Source organism: Tachysurus fulvidraco, chromosome 20 (assembly GCF_022655615.1).
Source record: "Tachysurus fulvidraco isolate hzauxx_2018 chromosome 20, HZAU_PFXX_2.0, whole genome shotgun sequence".
Taxonomy (NCBI): Eukaryota; Metazoa; Chordata; class Actinopteri; order Siluriformes; family Bagridae; genus Tachysurus; species Tachysurus fulvidraco.
The window spans coordinates 15911989-15930001 of NC_062537.1; the positions used below are offsets into that span (position 1 = coordinate 15911989).

At 39.3% G+C, this 18013-nt stretch overlaps 1 protein-coding gene across 4 annotated transcripts; it reads right to left on the reverse strand.

Annotated features, from left to right (window-relative positions):
- Positions 1 to 1822: 1822 nt before the first annotated feature.
- smad2 (SMAD family member 2) lies at positions 1823 to 17985 on the reverse strand. Of its 4 annotated transcripts, XM_027141068.2 has the most exons (12): positions 17815 to 17967; positions 17388 to 17498; positions 15218 to 15670; positions 9581 to 9670; positions 8921 to 9114; positions 8464 to 8598; positions 8279 to 8353; positions 7334 to 7387; positions 6949 to 7161; positions 5811 to 5948; positions 5563 to 5707; positions 1823 to 4097 (listed from the first exon to the last, which is right to left on the reverse strand). In XM_027141068.2, the coding sequence occupies exons 3-12, from the start codon at positions 15451 to 15453 to the stop codon at positions 3974 to 3976; spliced, it is 1404 nt and encodes a 467-aa protein (XP_026996869.1). In that variant the 5' UTR covers positions 15454 to 15670; positions 17388 to 17498; positions 17815 to 17967; the 3' UTR covers positions 1823 to 3973. The 4 variants fall into 4 exon arrangements, with proteins under 4 accessions (XP_026996869.1, XP_026996870.1, XP_026996868.1 ...); XM_027141069.2 differs by lacking the exon at positions 17388 to 17498 and having other exon boundaries at positions 8291 to 8353; positions 17815 to 17984; XM_027141067.2 differs by lacking the exon at positions 17388 to 17498 and having other exon boundaries at positions 17815 to 17984.
- Positions 17986 to 18013: the final 28 nt, after the last annotated feature.

The window sequence follows — 18013 nt, forward strand, 5'->3', positions numbered from 1 at the left end:
CAGTTTATTATTGATGTGAACTCCTAGGTATTTGTAATCCTCTACCATGTCCACATGGACATCATGGATGGAAACAGGGTTCATAAGTGCTTTAGTTCTCCTCAAGTCAATCACTAGCTTCTTTGTCACATTAACTACAGCTAACAAAATTATCCACTGCAATCTTGTATGTACTAACCACCAGATATGATCAACTATAGCCAAGTCATCAGAAAATTTCTGAAGATAGCAGGGCTCAGTGCAGTAGCTGAAGTAAGCAGTGTAAAGGGTGAAGAGAAAAGGAGACCGAACAGTCCACTGTGGAGCACCAGTACTGCAAGTGGACATCCTGTGGTCTGTCAGTCAGGTAGTTAACAATCCAGGACACGACTGAAACCTCTACCGAAACCTCGCAGTCATCTTTTCAGTAGAGCTGGACTGGAGAACATGACTCTGCTTTAAGTAAATTTTGCACGACTGAATAAATGGAATTAATTAATTAATTAATTAATTAAAATCAATTAAAAATAGTGAGATGAAGTGACAAGTGCTTTTAAGTATTGAAAAATAAATTAATTTGCGATCAAAGTTAAAAAAAAATAAAATAAAATAGGATAACCTTAAAATAGTTTTATTTAAAAAGAATTAAGTGTCTCATTGGATACCACAACTTGATTTGAATACATTTTTATGCATCACATACACCAATCAGCTTAAACACCAAAAAACACGTGCCTAATATTGTTTAGGTCCCACTTGTTCCAACAAAACAACCGACCCTTCAAGGCATGGACTCCAGAAGACCTCTGAAGATCCTAGAAGTCCTGCAAGTTGTGAGGTGGGGCCTGCTTGGATCGGGCTCTCTTGTCCAGCACATCCCTGTGTGGCAGGAAGCATTAACTTGCTGTGAAAGAAGCCACTGACATGAATGTCTATTGTTGTCATTAAGGGGTGTTCTCAGTCTGCATCAGTGTGATTACATCCATATAAATACCGTGACCTAAAGTTTTCTAGCAGAACGTTGCGCAAAGCATCACTCCCTCCTCCATCTTGCCTTTTCACCAAAGTGTAAGGTGGTGCCATCTCTTCCTCACATAAACAATGCATATGTTCACCATTTGTCCTTCCTTGGATCACTTTTGGTAGATAGTAACCAACGCATACCAGGAACACCCGGAAAGACCTGCTGTTTTGGGATACCCATTCTTTTAGCCATTACAGATCGGGCCTTGTTCGAGATCTTCACACTTTTTTCCTGCTTCAAACACAAATACCTGATCATTCACATGCTATATTCCTCATCGTTGTGTGCTTAAAATCTATGAAAATGACATCAAATCTGTATTAGGAGACAGGACACATTTGCTGTAAATAAATGAAAAACAAGGGGGGGGGGGCAAATCTGGGTACTAATGTGAGGTAAATGAATTTTAAAAATTTAAATTACACCAGAAATCTGGTGAATAAAACAACTTCATGAGAAAACTCCTGCCTTAAGTGAATTAAAAATCTATATATATGCACCAATATTTTAATAAAAGTAACACTTTTTAAGAACATCACATCAGATCTTAAAATGGGGGAAATTTAAATTAAAAAGAACAAATTTAATTGAACATTTAAACCTTCTCATTGCTTGTGAAACTCCAATTATGCTAACAGACATTTCACTGCTTTGTATTTCACATTTATTATAACCACAGTTTTTTACACCACCCAAACCCCACTCAGTAACACAAGCATAAGCATTAGGAACAGAGCTTTACTGGAGATTTCCTCTTGCTTTATTGATCAACTACAAAAATAAAATCAGAAGCAACGTAAAAAAGTCAAACAAGTATGCTCATGAGAATTAAAACTTTATTAGTGTATTTATGAAGTCTGCATATGCAACACGCTTGAAAAGCTTATCTCCTGATAACGTTCATGTCCTACCAATACATCTGTCTAATGGTAAAATAAGCTCACCAACTGTTAAATGCTTTGCCAAAATAAAAGAAAAAAAAAAAAAAAGAAAAAAACATTAAAAAATAAAATTATATATATACACATATACTGTATATGCATATATGTCTGGGCCACTTTACAGTTCTATTTGGTTTTCTTTCAACACCCAGTCAAAACCGGCAAGCAGAATGTTCCCAGTGTCTGAACGGTTTCAAACAGGCCACAACTTCTTTGTCTTCTCCACACTCGCTGCAATTAAAATACAATCGCAAGTGTAATAAGATCAACAAAAACTAAAGACAGAGGTGGCAGCAGGGGAATGAAGATTTCTTACATCTTGCCACCGTCACAACAAGTAAAGGAAGGCAGACAGCTAGATCACAGTCATTAGTAAAGTTGTACAACATGAACACACACTAAAAGTTGCACAATTCATCTCGTAAGACGCTGATCATTTGAGGAGTCTTTTTTTTTCTTCTTTTCCTTCTCTCACCCGATTAAGAGTGAAGAGAAAAACACTGCCATTTTTCTGAAACATTTGACAACAGGTAGATGTTTCCCCCCCCGTTTAATGAACCATAGGTCATGGAAAAGCATCCAGGGCAGAAAAGAAAACGAAAAAAAAAAATAAAAAAAATTATATTTACACGTTAAAGAATATTTGTGGGTTTTTTTTTCCTGAACTAACGAACTTAACCATGCCAATAGAGGATGAGGAGCTGAATGTTTGGTGCGACAGCTTCAACAGGAAACTGAGGAGGAGAATATAAAGACGTGAATTGTTCAAGATTTCGACTGACAACTTTTTTTATTTTTGTGACAGGACGTTTTCATCATGAAGCCATGTTCCGTTAAAAAGAGGGCATGATCTAAAAAAATACTCAATTCTAATAAAAAGGAAGAGAGCAGTAAAGATTTTAAATATATTTATATATAAAAATACATGAAAATACAAAAAGTAGCTAAAAGAAAGATAAAGGGGAAAAAAAGTGTGATTGTGAAGAATAACCTACTTTAACACCTAAAGCTTAAACGGTTGGATTTTTTTTTTTTTTTTAGTTTTTTTTTAAAGATATGGATTGTGTACTCATTTTTATTACTTTTTTTTTTTTGTCATTTTTCTTCATAAAGAAAGATTTTCCTCATCCCAACTCAGAACGCTCCAGAGTGATCTAGTGAGTATTCACCTTATGAGGGCGATACAGAGACAGAGGTGAAGAAAATATTGGTCCGGGTTGTTTTTTTGTTTCTTCGTCTTCTTCACATGGTTTCCTTTTTGCTAAAACATTCCTATCTGTTCACATTGGATTTCAGAAGAAGCATGCCATAAGACAGCACCCTGAACATATAAGGCAACATTCTTTCATAGTGGTTGGGTGCAGCTATCAGGAACAAGAAGTGAGTAAGGTGTCTTTTGGCGTTACTTTTGAAGAAGGAAAGGTTTTGGTGGGTGGGAAGGACTAAAAAGCAGTAATACTTTTTTCTTTTTGTTGATTAGTCTCAGCAAAAGAGATCAAGCTTAAGCAATATGACATTTTGCCAACAGAAGGTAAGCTCTTAGTTAAGCAAAGTACAAAATCAGAAACATTTAGTTTACGTGATCACCTCAAGGGGAAGGAATGCTTTACTGAAACATCTGTGCCAAGTTATTAACTGCCTTCTGTTACTTCCCTAACACACACACACACACACACACACCCCTTCCCAACCTTTATAAGAAAAGGAGAAAAAAAAAATTACATTTCAAATTCTACCACTAATACATTTAATATTGAGGATTTATGGGGGGAGCGAATTAAAGGTGCATGAAGCTGATGTGACAGCAAGTGCCATGTTCAGTTCCGAAAAGTGAGAACATCAGGGGGGAGTGGGAGGGGGAGAGAGAGAGAGAGAGAGATAGAGACTACAAAGGAGAGAGAGAGAGAGAGAGAGAGAGAGAGAGAGAAAGTTGGGGATTATAGCACGTCTGTTGTTCTACTTGTCGTTTCTTGTGATTGTGGACTTTGCAGATTTCAGGGAGGGGGTGTGGACATCATCGTCATGGCGATTAGGACATACTGGAACAGCGGGCGGTGGGAGAACCCATCTGGGTCAGAACCTTATCCAGCCACTGCAGTGGTCCATTCAAGTGCAGCTCGATCCAGCATGGAGTGCTCGTCACAGTCTGCCGTCTGACACACAGAAAAAAGAAAAAAAAAAAATGCTCATTGGTTTTCTTCCAACAAAGAGCACATTAAACATCTCTCAACTCTCATTTATTTATTTATTTTTATAAAGAGACACGCAAGCGAGTGAAACAACGCCGGCCCCTCTCCTGTGTGCCCCACAAACAAACTCATCAATCTTGGGTTATTTATATCATTGGCCTTTACCTGTAACCACGAGGGAGGTCGTACATGTTGCACAGTCGTGAAAAGATTCTACTCCACGTAGATTTGAATAATTTATATTTTTTACAAAAAAAAAATTTTTTTTTTTTTTAAAGGAACCAAATATGTGCATTTATTTGAGGTGATCTACCTTTCAGTTCTGCGATCAAATTCAGTAATTAGTTATATGTTGCAGAAAACATGCAAAAGAATGGCTGTTTTCAGCCTCAGGATCTTCTATCCGGCAAAAAAAAAAAAAAAAAGTATACCGATGTGTCTGGGTTCCATGTGGCATTTAGGTTGAGAAGGACCACATACGTCTTCAAAACATATGCTCTAAAGTTGTTGTGTAAAATTTCCATAAAGGAAAAGGCACAAATCTCCAGACTTGTTTTGTAAGATTCAATCCACCAGCCATTATCCAGGATGAACACAGGATGGCAGATTCCATATCAGTGTCCTATTAACACTGATAAAAATGAAGAGAAAGGTGTCTTAGTATGACGAGCTGAAGGAGAAAGTACCTTTAAGCTGCAGATACTTTAAACGTCCTCCACGAGTGTAAAACAGGTGCAGGGCTACTGCACTGTCTGGATCTACAAATTCTTCTAATTGCATGAGAAAGGGATGTGACAAAGGTTTTGGACTGCTGATGGGAAGGTTGTGAGATCAAATCCCAGGTCCAACATACTGCGACTGCTGGGCCCTTTATCAAGGCCCCAATTAGAATAAAATAAAATAAAATAAATAAATAAAACGTACGTTTCTCTGGGGTAAGTGCGTAACTGCCGTAAATGTAAAGAAAGCAAATCTATCGGCTGACATCAGTCAACAGTAGACCTCATTAAATATTACTGAGATGAACTAGTGACAGGAAAGTAAGGTCTTACTCATCTAGAAGACCTGTAAATTCATGTCTCTGTGGTTACAGAGAAACGTACATTATTAATCAAACATTTCTCTATTAAGATGCAGTTAACACTGACTTTTCAAAAGAGACATGGTTAAGAAATGTAGACTTTAAAAAGCGAGTTTGTAATTTAGATGTTAATGAAGAAAATCTTACTGAGAAGAAAACACCATAAAGTGGTCTTAAGAGGCTCAGACTATTCTCATGCCCCGTTTACTAACTAACATTAGTAAGATTTTATAAGATCGAGACTTCCAGACATTCTAACGCTAGTTAGAATAGAATTATTTAATGTTTAGCTCATTCTTTCGCAGTGACAAACACTCAAACCCATACAGACGGAGGAGTTCACGGTACCTGTACTCCGCCCCCCAGCCTTTCACAAAGCTCATGCGGATGGTGCACATTCTGGTGAGCTGATAGACGGCCTCGAAACCCTGATTGACCGACTGAGCCAAGAGTGCAGCAAACTCCTGGTTGTTGAAGATCTTCAGGTTACAGCCTAAGAAGAGTAGAACGTGATGTCAGTAATATATATTTATTCAGTGTTAAAATGTATACCCAAACCTGAGATACAGTCTGTAATTAAGGGAGCGAAGACGTACCTGGGGGGATTTTACAGACGGTTGCAGGGTGCCAGCCGTACCTCTGGTTACAGTTAGGGCTTTGTACAAAGATGGCGCTGTCGCTTAGACACTCAGCAAACACTTCTCCTCCGATATAATACAGCCTGACTCCACGACCTGCTCACGACACCAAAGCATCGTCTCACATGAGAACCATCATGTTTACTACACCTCCAAAACTGTGTCTAAATATTTACCTATTCACTGCCAGACAATGACAGGTCTGAGGGTTAATGAAACCTTTTTATGATTATTTTAGTATGTGCACATTTCCAGCCAAGTAAACCCCAACAGCTAGGTACATGCAGTCACTTCCAGCCTAAATACAACCATATCACCATTTTGTCCAATATTGACAATGTCTGTTCTGCAGATACCGTGCCTTCCAAGCTTGGAGAGTTATTGCCACACTGACAGACAACACAAAAAGACGCATTTCCAGATAACCAAGTGTGAACAAAATGTGCTCTTTGAAAATATTTAGAGGAGAAACTATAGTGACTTCCTATAATAAGAAACATTTTAAACATAAAACTGAGCACTGGTAATTGCACAGCGGCAAGCAAAGCTATAGCCACAAGCTAGATGGCTGGTTTAGAAATATGTGCTAGATTCTACGATAGGCAAATTCCGCACATTCCAAATGTTCCGTTATGCTATCAATGAAATGACAAAAGTGGAACGAAACCTACTCGAATGTACCTAATATAGCCAGATAATGCATCCCACTTATATATATATATATATATATAAAAAAAATGCACACATGCCTTAATTTAAACCTGGGCAATGAGAAGCAAGTGTGCAGCGATTTAAGTACACAATTAGCACAAAGCACTAGCAGCTACAAGTTTCCAGTACATGATGTGATGTTTATATCGGCAAAATACTTAGCCGTGATCAGGAAATGAACGTTAATGCAGGGTGCGACTGAAATCTGCACCTCCCTACTATTTAAGTGAGTGATTAATGGCTCCTTGTTACTTAAAGTAAGAAGCCTGTACTTTGCACACCTATTAGTCCATTTGCCTAGTTTGGTATCGGAGTTTAATGTGTATCCACCCATTGCTGGACTTTCTCTTCTCCACCCAGTATCTCCTACTGCTCATGTGTGTACCTATGTGCCTGCGAGTCATCTCCACGGTGGCGTTGCGATTGACGTTGGACAGCAGGCCCAAGCAGAAGCGCTCAGAGTTGGAAGGATCTGTGAATCCATCCACAGTGAGGGAAGGCTGCGAGGCGTGGAAGGTCTCCCCGACCCGCTGGTTCAGCTCATAGTAAGCTATGGAGCACCAGAAAGCAGGCTCGGAGTAGGTCACTGGTTGCAAGTCTACAACAAAAACACACAAATGTGTGCAAGATCATATCGTATCTGCTTAGTTATGAAAAAGACCATTACAAAATGCGGCACCAAGCATGGTGTTACCCATTAGCCCTTGCACACAAAAGAGAGACATTTTAAAACATCACAGGGAGATATTGAGGGGGAAATCTTCCCTTACCCATGCCATGGTTAACAGGTGAGAGTGTGCTTGGCGACAGTTCTGCAGGGGAGCCTAGCGGAGAAAGAAAAGATTTAAAAAGGCCAACTTATTCAGTTTAGCCACCTACAAACATACGGACTGCATGCTATAGTAGCTTTTACACATGTTCCTATAATGAGCTTTATTTCAAATTAATACAAACTGTACAATTAAATTAAATGTTAAATTAGTCATAGAAATTACCCTAAACTAAGCTAAAACTAGCCTAGCATAAACACTATACTTAAAGCTAGCTTGAAAACATTACATAAAGAAGTGAATAACTTTTTTTAATGAATGTCAATTAGATTGTTGACTTGATAACTTGATAATGTTAATTAAATTATTAATCAGATGACTTGGGACAAGCAGATTACATGTAGGGAATATTAACTTTTCCTTATATTAGCACCATATCATATGATTGGTGATGCTCTGGGTTGTTGAGCAGACGTTCTGATAAAAGGGATCACAAGAGAATGGGCATAATGGAGCTTCCAGGTAAGCTATAGTACCTCTAATATCCACTCATTACAACTGCAGTGAGCAGAAAAGCATCTCAGATTGGATAACATCAAATTTTAAGGTAGATGTTCTACTCCTGACAGGATTCAACTCCGGTCAGCCAAGAACAGGAATCTAAGGTGACCATAGGCATAGAAAAAACATCCGAAACACTCTTTATAAACTTGGTGAACTGTTCCTGACTGCCTGAACATAGCAGAGCAGAGGCACATTTATTTGCCCAGTAGGGACAGCTAATGAGATTTAATGAGTATGTATAGGTTATTATATTTGCCATATCATTCTAGCCTTCACTATATATTTTTTTATCTCTATTGCTGAATAAGACAACATGAAGTGTAAGCACAGACACACACACACAGTCATTCCCATGCAGTACTGGACACTGTGGGAATGTACCTGTGTCCATACTTTGATTCATATGCTGGTCACTGGTCTCTCCATCCTCACTGATGTAGCCTGGTGGAGGAGTTTCTATGAATACACATAAGAAATACACTTAAGAAAACTAATCCACAAAGTATGTATGCGATAACGAGATCGTCAATTATTGCAGGACCACGTAGAAATCATGCAGTTCTCACCTGGTATATAGTTGTTGGGGGGTTCGATCCCTCCGGGGAAGTTGGTGTTTTCGGGTATGGAATGGGTGTAGTCATCCAGAGGAGGCAGTTCAGTCAGAATTTCTGTGTGTCTTGGCACGAGGACAGGTGGTAAGACTACAGAAAGGGGAACAAAGCCACCATTCAACATTAGTATATTATAGTATTCGTGTGACGTGACTAGAATGATAGAAACTGTGGTGAGCTTCACATGATAAATCACAATATAAATCACGGCAAAACCTTTTTAATAGATGATGTATTTAACATGAAGGAAAACAGGAATAGATGGAATAGATGATACAGCTACATTAATATAGATGTGTGCAAGATTTTATCATAAAATCGATATTATATATTTCCAGCCAGGCCCCAATAAGCAGTTGTTAGCACATTTAATAATACCCCAATGAACAGATGAAAGCAGTCGCTTGGTCACCTGGTGTCTCCACCCGCTGGTAGTGGTAGGGGTTGACGCACACTTCGTCCTTCTTGAGGTTGAAGGCGAACTCGCACGTGTCGATGGCGCGCAGCTCGTGGTGGCTGTGCAGGTCGGGCCATCGCCACAGGCGGCAGTAGATTACGTGAGGCAGCCCCTTACGGTGAGACACCTGCAGGCGTCCGTCCAGAGATCTAACCCAGGCACAAACACAGGAAAGGACAGAGAGGAGGAGAGAAAGAGCAGAGGAAGACAGGGAACGTGCCAAACAGTCAGAGGAAGGAGAACATGGATGGAGAGAGGGAAGAGAGCTGGTTTAGACCTCAGTTTGGTTCGGCATCTAGTACCAAAGCAGATCAGAAACCACGTCCTCATTTTACTTATATAACTAATCTACTGTTACAGCTTCTCCAAGAGGATGTGAGTGTATGAATGAGGAAAAAAACATTAAGTGCACAATTTTAATTAATACTAGCTTAGCATTGTACACTAGATCTATCTAAACTAGGTTAATCATCGTGAAAGGCCTGAGAAGTTAAAGTGAAATACACAGCCCCTGGAGAAGAAGAGGAAGCCTTCTGCGCCCTCTCTCTCCGAGCCGACGGGGAAACGGAGCGCGGCCCGGGTGAGTGCAGCACAGTGACAGGAGAGGATAGTCACCTGGTTTGGTCAGGGTAGCTGTATAGGCCTGAGGTATCCCACTGTTCTATCGTATTTGGAGTACTCAGTCCCCAAATTTCAGAGCAATTGCTGTGCACAAAAAAAGTAAAACAAACAAAAACAAAAAGAACACAAACACAAACAAAAAAAATGATAAACATGGGGCATGATTCATTCAAAAATACCAAGATGACATAGCATGGGAAAGATATGGGTGTCAATTCTTTTATTGGAGTTGTTCTGCATTACGCAGTTCAACTCGAATAAAAGAAGCCACTCAAATGGTGAAAATCACATACAACAGTGAAATGGAGAACAAAACAAATGTACATATGAATTCTTATTACAGCGTTCAGTCACAGTGTGAGGAACAAAACATCCAAGGGACTGCTATTATAGGAAAATAATCAACTATAAACGTTTGATTTGTTTCGAATAACAGTCCCCAAGTGTTTTATTCGTCTTATACCACAGCAGTCTGCAAACTATAACCATTTTTAAACGCATAAAGTGCCGTAAGAAGTTAGCGTTACGTCGAATACTGAAGAAAATCCGAAGAATATGTTAGTGTGTACAGCAGATATATAAAACAGTGGTTCCTCCTCCAGTCTCTTTTCTGAAGAAAAACTGATGGTTGTCACGTTACCAAGCAACCGAGAAGTCTTTCCTGTTTCCTTCAGAAAACTTACTGATCGTTACAAAAGTGCTGGAGATTTCTATTGTGAATGTTAAATAATCGTCTCCTTACGAAAAGGCTATTAGTGATCGTGTTCTAATATCGTCTGTTATACAAATTACAGCCTGTACTACAGCTGGCACGTCAGTTACCGTCCGACCAATTAAACTTCAGCGGCGCTGTGGTATAAACTTCATCGAGGCAGGTTGAGGAAACGGTAATAAGTCGGTTTTCATGACGAGTTTGATTAGATTGACATTTAAAACATGCAGCACAGGACAAAAATGGAGTTGAAAAACAATATGATCCATTTCTATGAAATGCACCACATTTATTTCATACCAATAATCATCAAACAGTAGATACACACAAATTACTGGGTAACACTATAAAGAGACTTGGAATGAAATTTTGAGATGATCAGGTTTTTCTTTGCTTAACTGATTCCCCAAGACTATAAAACATCATTCTGATCCTTGCTTAAAAAAAAAAAAAAAAAAAAAAAAAAAGGTTTTTTTTTTTTTTTTTTTAAACTCCCAAAAACACAAGACAAACCACAGGCATTTTCCTTCAAACGCTAAACATCCAGTGATGATTCGTTTCTGGAATTTTTTTTCCCTTTCTTGTAGAATTTAGTAACACGTTGCCTGGTAAAATCAGTTTAAATAAATCAAGGTTGTATTAGATTAACAGATCAGAGGAAACCCAATAGTACCACTAGTACTGGATAGAACACGTACCTTCTCTTTAACATACTAAAGCTTTATCAAACAGCTGTAGCAAACAAAAAGGGTAAATCTTAGTCTTTTCTAATAATCTGGACAAACAAATCTGACAAACCAGGATCATTTTTAACCCACGCTAAACAAAAAGCATTATAAAATGAATTGCATCAGCAGCAAATGATAACAAGGAAGCAAAAAAATGATTACCACAAAGAGTGACAGAATGATCAAGACCATTAATTCATTGTGTTTTGCTTTTGGAGAATGGCATCTGTTTAGGTCATTTCATGCTCTTGGTGTTTTACTGCTGGAGTTTGTATGGTCATGAGGAAATGGGGGAAATGGGGGCATATAGCAAAACTGAAAATAAAGGCAAGAAAGGAAGTGAAACTACCCATGTCCACACTGAGTGCCATGTGCTGAATCGGGGAAATAGAGCCAACATTCAATACAGCAGTAGCTGGAAAGCATTTCACATTTGAGCTTCCATTGATCTGGTTACAGTAGCTAATTAATACAACGCCTACATATAACAAATCGTAGCAGTGTTTGACCATCGTGATTATGGTCAGCACCTACTTTGCACGCTATTTAAACACAAGAGGAAAGTGTAATACGAAAACAGGAACTTTCATCTTTTCATAAAAATGCATTCTTTCAGTTCCTCTGAAGCGGATGTATATACGTAAGCTATACCATGTCTCTAGCTTCTACTAGCGAGCTCTTGAGCTACACGTTACACATCGTTATTAAGTTTTCAGGTTTACACTCTGGTCTTATTCCTAATCAAATTTTTATCTTGCACGCATTACTCGAATCCTCTCCTACTCTAGAGTCAGGATCTTCAGAAACACTATCCACAGAAGACATATCAATTCTAATTCCCAATGCAAAAGCAGAGCTACTGTTACGCCTCGGTAATGGCGTCACTGTTTTTGAGAACGGTTGACACTTTTTGATTGTCTCCCGGTGACTGGTGGGGTTGAGCGATGGAAAATATCCAATTGCATCGTCCCAACACGTAATCGGCACTAATCCTAGACGGATGAGAGCATCGGTAAGTCCAGTAAACGGAGAGAGCTTGACTTAAACAGCGTGTTAACAGAACAAACTGGAATTTTAGGAGCTACTGATTTTATGATCTACACCATTCATGCGTTTCATAAATCAGTAGTAAACTGGTAACTGGTCTCAATCACAAATTAGTAGTTTGAATAAAAATGTTAACTAAAAGCAGAAATCTTGAATTTAATTGTAACTTTTACTTAAATAAGTTTTTTTATTTTTCTAATTTGCCACATACTTCCTGCCAGCTTCCTCTTTTCTGCTCAGTTTACTTCCTCTGATAAACCCATGTGCTGACACGAACTACATTATGTATGTTTTAAGCCAGATTCATCGATAATATTAAGTGAATAAGAATGACAGCTAAGGGTAATTGATTAAAACCATTCTACAGTGACTACAACCCTGCTGTAAATACACAAGTATTTTATATGAGGGTTTGGCAACGTAACCACATTTTTTTACCCTTAAAATATTGCTCATGTTACAAAGGCTAGAGGTTATAAACAGTCCTTTAGTGTCGGGGTGACCACCAATCCACCACATGGCCTGAAGATTTCATCTGCATGCATTCCAGAGGCTAAAACCAGTTGAAACATCTCTCTGCACACTTATCAGAACCAGGATAAAACCAAGCTGCTGCTCCCTTATCATAGCTGCTCTCCTGACAGGATAAGATATCTGTACTACTTGAGGAAACAATATTTTGCAAGCATCCACACCACGTCGTAAGGTGTCCTGATCTCAGAACTGACCAGGGATCTGATTAAAATAGCAGGATGGCACGATGCACAAAAGAACAGTATGTTCTCAGGCTATAATCTTCGCTTATGTCTGTTGAAACTGAGCAACGCTGCTGATAAGTCTTCTACTCGAGTTGCGTCCTCTGAACGTGTGCCAAGTGGTCGTCTTTGTAATCCTGAAAAAGGTAGAGCTAAACCCATCACTTCACAAAGGGTCTCTAATGTATAGTGCTCTTTGGGTTTAGGTTATGTTAAACATAACCTAACTATGCCAGTGTTAAACTTAAAGGCACTTAAAACACACCCAACTCAATGTGTTTAATCTTTCAGATTTAAAAAGCTAATTTTAAAAATGATCTGTCTGACAGCTGCCTAACTCACATCCCCTGACAAAAATCAATGTGCCAGCTTTAGGTCACTGTTGCTCATCTGCTTTAGAGGAGCGATGCGATATCCTGTCTGCTCAAAAGATAATGTCATCTGCACTGTGTAAATACTGACCTGTACGCCGTTCCTCCCTCCTTCGCCAGTAATTGATGGAATAATGCGCCCATGCAGTCTGCTTCCTCAGCAGATTTATTGAAGGGGATGAAAACGGGGCCTTGATACAGTACCAGCACATAGAGGCAGCCAGACAGCAGAGTGATCATGTTACAATCAATAGGCTTTAGAAATGCAACCCCATCACCCTGGCGAGGGGTGCAAGCAGGAGAAAAGTGCTCACTTTGCATCCCTGCACTCACTGGAGGCATGTCTGCAGATACACTATCTGTGCTGCTTCTCAGAGGACCTGCGCTGATAGCTGGGACTTCCAGAAACTGGCCGGAAGTCGCACTCTCTTAGATAAGGGTTTGTTTTCCTCAAAATAGGGCAAACAAAAACAACAAAAGCCGAGATCTAGCGCTCTCCTTTAGCGATGTAAGAAGTGTTTGAAATGACTAACGAAACACATGGCGAGCAGCTGCTGTTAAGAGATTTGAAGATTAATTGTCCATGCTCTCAAACCAATAAACAAGGCCTAATCAACATATCAAACCTACAGGGAAAAAGAGTCGCTGCCAATCCACCTCCACACTTCCTACTTACATCAGCATGTAACAGCTGAATACATCTCCACAGCTCCTTAAATGCTTCTGGAGAAGTGCAAATCGAGAGGATTAATCATGCATTTGTTATATAGAAGCAGTTAAAAATAACCATTTAGCACATGAGAGACTCTATGAATCAAACCAATCAGATTCGTGTGCCAAGAACAAGAAGTGTTCTGACAAGAAAATAAATCCATTAAATAAATAAAAGCTGTGAGAGCATACAAGTCAGTATACGCTGAAGGTGCTAAAAACAGTTGATTGTTACAACAAAAAATATATATCTATTACAAATAAGCTTGGATTTATTTTAAGACGAATGGTGAATTAAGAAGCAATCTGTCTCAGTATTAAAGTCAAGAGCCACAGAGACGATGATGCCTTCAGCCATTCCCACCAATCTTCAAGGTTAGAGGACTGATTAGAACAGAAAACATGCACCGGCAGCAAATTTTCCCACCCTGTGAAACCTCCCTAGACAGACTCTCAAGGAAAGCCGGAAAGACGGTGAACTGAAAATGGCGAGTTCAAAGAACCCCAAAGATCTGACCCAGGTCTGCTGCACCATTTAGGAGGATTACTAGGAATAACTGCAGATAATTGAAGCTGTAGGACTAAAGCCCTTTGACATCAGATTGAAGTACACAAAAAAAATGCAAATATTCATATAATTCACTAAAGCTCACTAAACAGAGTTACACATTTCATGCTCTTTGATTATATATCGTATATACAGTTGAACTGTCTGTTCATTGGATTGCGATTTTAGATGACTTTCACAATTATATATACGTCATTAACATACCACAAAAAAAAAACAGTGATAAAAAACTGAGAAGTAGCACTGTTTTCATAAAACACAAGGTTTCAATTTGTTGAGTCTAAGAAGCTGGAAGCCACTGTTTTCTCACGTTACTGATAGAAGTCACTGATGGTTTATAGCAATCATTGTGAACGGAAGAAGGTTAAAGCCTGACTCCATGACTGGCCATCAAAGTGCAAATGAGATGGGATGGATGTAGGACATTTGAATAATTATTAAATAAATAAATTTTAAAAAAAGGAAATCCAACTGAGACTTGAACTGAAGTCAGTACGACACAATGGCACATATATATAATGCAAATAAATAAAATAAAGCAATCCTAAATCTAGGAAAAGTGCACCATCTTGATTTAAATACTTAAGCTGAACGCATTTCCTGTTCAAACTGTGCATTTTCCTTTCCAAAATCACGCTGACAGGATATGAGCAAACAAACTGCATGATAAGCTGAGATAGTAAGTAAAGCTTTGGCATGGGGGTGATGTAAATGTGTGTTCTCTTTCACACTGGCATACCTGGGGATGGTCACACACTTGGTGTTGCAGTTCTGCGTGGTGATGGCTTTCTCCAGTTCATCCAGCTGTCCTGTCTTCTTCAGCTTCTTCACCAGGCTCTTAACTGCCTTCTCACACCACTTCTCCTCCTGACCATTCTGCTCTCCGCCGCCTGCTCCGCCCGAGCCACTCGCAGACTTCTTCCAGCCCAGCAGGCGCTTCACCACTGGCGGCGTGAATGGCAAGATAGAGGACATCCTCGGGTGGTGTTATGGTTCAGCCGTGAAACACGGGACAAGGTTTGGGGGTAAAAAAAGAAACTGGACGAGAAACCCGCTTTCCCAAGAAGACTTTGGGAAAGAAGGCCACCAGCCCAAAGTGGCCTCAAGGTCCTGAGGGAATGTTAGTGGGGATGTAGGGGCAGGAGAGGTACTTAGGGCTCAGAATAGGGAAGAAGGGGGGTTGAGGAGTTACCTGAGCGAGGAGAAAAACAGAAATCAAATAAAGACTGATTACAGACCAGGAAAAAAAAGACAGGCTCAAAAGGATTAGCCAGGAACCTACATAGTGTTTGCACAGCATAACCCATGAAGAAGAAGAAGAAAAAAAAACCAAAAAAAAACCATCATTGTTACAGTTTCACATGCATTACAAAGAACACTATAATGCAATTTAAGGCAAATTACACCAATTTACCCACAAATTAAAAGTAGATAATAACAATAACAACAACCCTAAAGCATAATATGAAAATACAGGAAATAATTGAAGATAGTTACACATTTTGCAAATGAATAAAACCGCTAAGCCACAGCGTCAACGAGGAACAAACGGCAGCTTTATTCATCCAGAGGTTTATTTACATAGGAGGTAACATGACGTAATTACTCCTGGAGTATTTTTGATTGTATTCCTGTATGAATCTGTCATACTTAGAAAGCTTACCCCGAAGGTTTTACATGCAGAAGTAATTCCAGGTAAAAATTCATAACGTGTGAACTAACACAAGCCTTTCCCAGTTTAAACAGTAGGAAGAACCCTGCGGTAAGAGAAGAGCTGAGATTTCCTTGTTACATGCTACCATGAAGTGACTTTGATACCCCCTCTGAAATCACACAGGTTCTGATGGGGAAGTGGAAGTAAACATTTTAACAACAGGCCTTTTAGTTTCCCAATAACACCGATATCTAATGCCAGATTAAAACGTACACAGGCGAGTGCAAATCCTTTTTTGGTATTGTGTCCGAAAACAACAAGTAAATTGGATTGGACTGCGTTGTGTTTACTTCTCTTTTAGCAAGGTGCTTGATTCTGATCAGTTGGACGCGGTCATTTCTCCTTTCTTTTCAAAACAGTGGGTCAGAGCTGTTAATTCCCGAGTTTGGAAAAAAAATAAGACGTGATTTATTGGTCTGTGGAATCGTTTCATAAACGATCTTCCAAACCAAGTGGACGAACCGACGCTGATTGATCGATGTCCAGTTTTGCTTGTGATTTATTAAGGTTGAATTTTCTCTCTCTTTCTGTTTACATGGACACAATGGAAAAGCACAAGGTCTGTACGCCTGCTGGGTTGTTTTTAGTTGAAATAAAAAAATTTTTTTTTACATGTACACAGCTGAAGAAGAGAACGAGGACAAAATAAAACGAGTGGGTGTCCAGGAAAATAGAAAAGCGCTAGAATTCAAAACGAGTTCATCCTAAAAAAAAAGAAAAAGAAGGGACAACATGAGCAAAGCAGAATGAAGCGCTCCGGTGATTCGTGTCGGATTTAAAACCCCACGTATCTCAGAAACGCTATAAAGGCATCATAGCGTGTATTATACACAGTGGAGCGTTTATTATAACGTGTCTTGGCTTTCTACACAAAAAAATCGATGGACAAATTCCAGTGAAAGACTTCTGGCGCTGTCTGAGCTTCGTATTACAGTCCATTACACTCAGCATCAAGATATTTTATAACATAAGATTTTTTAATCATTTCACTCGGTCAGATAAAATTAATTACGCCTCAATCAGGTGTAATTAGGAAACCAGATGAAAAAGGAATAACGAGGAGAGAAAAAAACAGGCCCGATGATGAAGCAGCACGGAGCAAGTTGTTGTTGTTATTATTGTGTATTGTTTGTTTGTTGTTTGTTTATTATTATTATTATTATTATTATTATTATTATTATTAACGCGTTCTTACCTCGATTTAGATGTTTGTTCTGTGGGAATCGAGGTGTTCAACGCCTGCATGAAACACTCCTGGGTTTTCTGGAGCAAATCGACCCCGTAAACGTTGAGGATGCTTCGGCGGCTACAATGAAACAAGCCCAGAGCGTGAACGCGGCTACATCCGGACGCGACTGCTTAGGGTTTTTTGTGTTGTTTTTTTGCTTTAGGATACAATGATAAAATATAAACAAAGCGCCCCAGGAGCATCGGAATGCTGCTACAGAAGCGTTCGGTGATGAATTAACTCAACAACTCGGCGTCCCAGTCGAAGCCCTGGTCGATATAAACACCGAAAACCGCTAGCTGAAGCTTTGCTACTTTTGTTTGACAGAAAAATAAACAGGTTGGAGACCTGGTGTTTGCTTGCAGTCAGTTTCTCTCAGTACCATTAAACTCACCTTAACGACGACTCGTGTCCGAATATTCAAAACCGTCCGGTCAACAAGCAGGAAATAGTCTTCCGGATGTTTTTATTAAATTTAAAAAAAAAAAAAAAATAGTTTAGACTGTATTTTCCTTCCCCTATAGCCAAATTTCAGCAGCAAGACGACGGCCTCTCATGCAGCCAACCTAACCTTAATGCGCGCAACGCGATAC